Below are 851 nucleotides of genomic sequence, written 5' to 3'. Positions count from 1 at the left end.
TTTGTAGGCTCGTAGCAGGGAGTGGGTTTGGATACTGATGGATGCAATTTAGAGCAGGTAAATAATGCATGGTGCGGGATCGAACTGCGACCCTTACTCGTAGGTGTTGACCATGGAGGCAGTAGACAGTACCCGTACCTCCTCCAATGACATCGTGGAGATCCTCAATGTGTTGGGTATCAAAGCCTGTAGGAAGGCTTTACTCAATGAGTTGCGACAAGTGATCAGTTTCGATGGCTCGTAAGTTATCAATGTCAAGATGCCCCTTTACTGTTCAGTTACGTTAACTATCGCCATATGTCGGTACTGTGGGACACGATGTGCCAGAAGGGACATCTTCGCCCCACTTCGCGTGGTATGCTTATCTATATATGTACACCAATTCGATGATGATCCCCACTTCGCGTGGTAGGATTATCTATGTATATATACATCAGTTTGATGATGATCCCCACTTCGCGTGGTAGGATTATCTATGTATATATACACCAGTTTGATGATGATCCCCACTTCGCGTGGTAGGATTATCTATGTATATATACACCAGTTTGATGATGATCCCCACTTCGCGTGGTAGGATTATCTATGTATATATACACCAGTTTGATGATGATCCCCACTTCGCGTGGTAGGATTATCTTCGGGTGTTATTATTGAGCCTACTATTCTGCGCTTCACACTCGGTAAACTTTATGTGATTATTACTAGCACTACTACTGTCTCAACTAGTGGTCCTGTGACTAGCACTACTACTGCCTCAACTAGTGGTCCTGTCACTAGCACTACTACTGCCTCAACTAGTGGTCCTGTGACTAGCGCTACTACTGTTTCAACTAGTGGTCCTGTGACTA

The 851-nt window shown here is 44.8% G+C and overlaps 1 protein-coding gene across 1 annotated transcript; it reads left to right on the top strand.

Annotated features, from left to right (window-relative positions):
• Positions 1–103: 103 nt before the first annotated feature.
• On the top strand, positions 104–373 carry Pmar_PMAR014040 (DNA-directed RNA polymerase II largest subunit, putative; the record flags this gene model as incomplete). The annotated part of the gene is made up of 2 exons (XM_002776038.1): positions 104–240; positions 279–373. Coding segments are annotated over 2 exons (232 nt in total), but the record flags the coding sequence as incomplete, so codon positions are not given.
• Positions 374–851: the final 478 nt, after the last annotated feature.

The sequence above is a fragment of the Perkinsus marinus genome (assembly GCF_000006405.1).
Source record: "Perkinsus marinus ATCC 50983 genomic scaffold scf_1104296954656, whole genome shotgun sequence".
NCBI lineage: Eukaryota > Perkinsozoa > Perkinsida > Perkinsidae > Perkinsus > Perkinsus marinus.
Note: the sequence above shows the minus strand (reverse complement) of the source record. Positions and strands in the feature narration are given on the sequence as shown.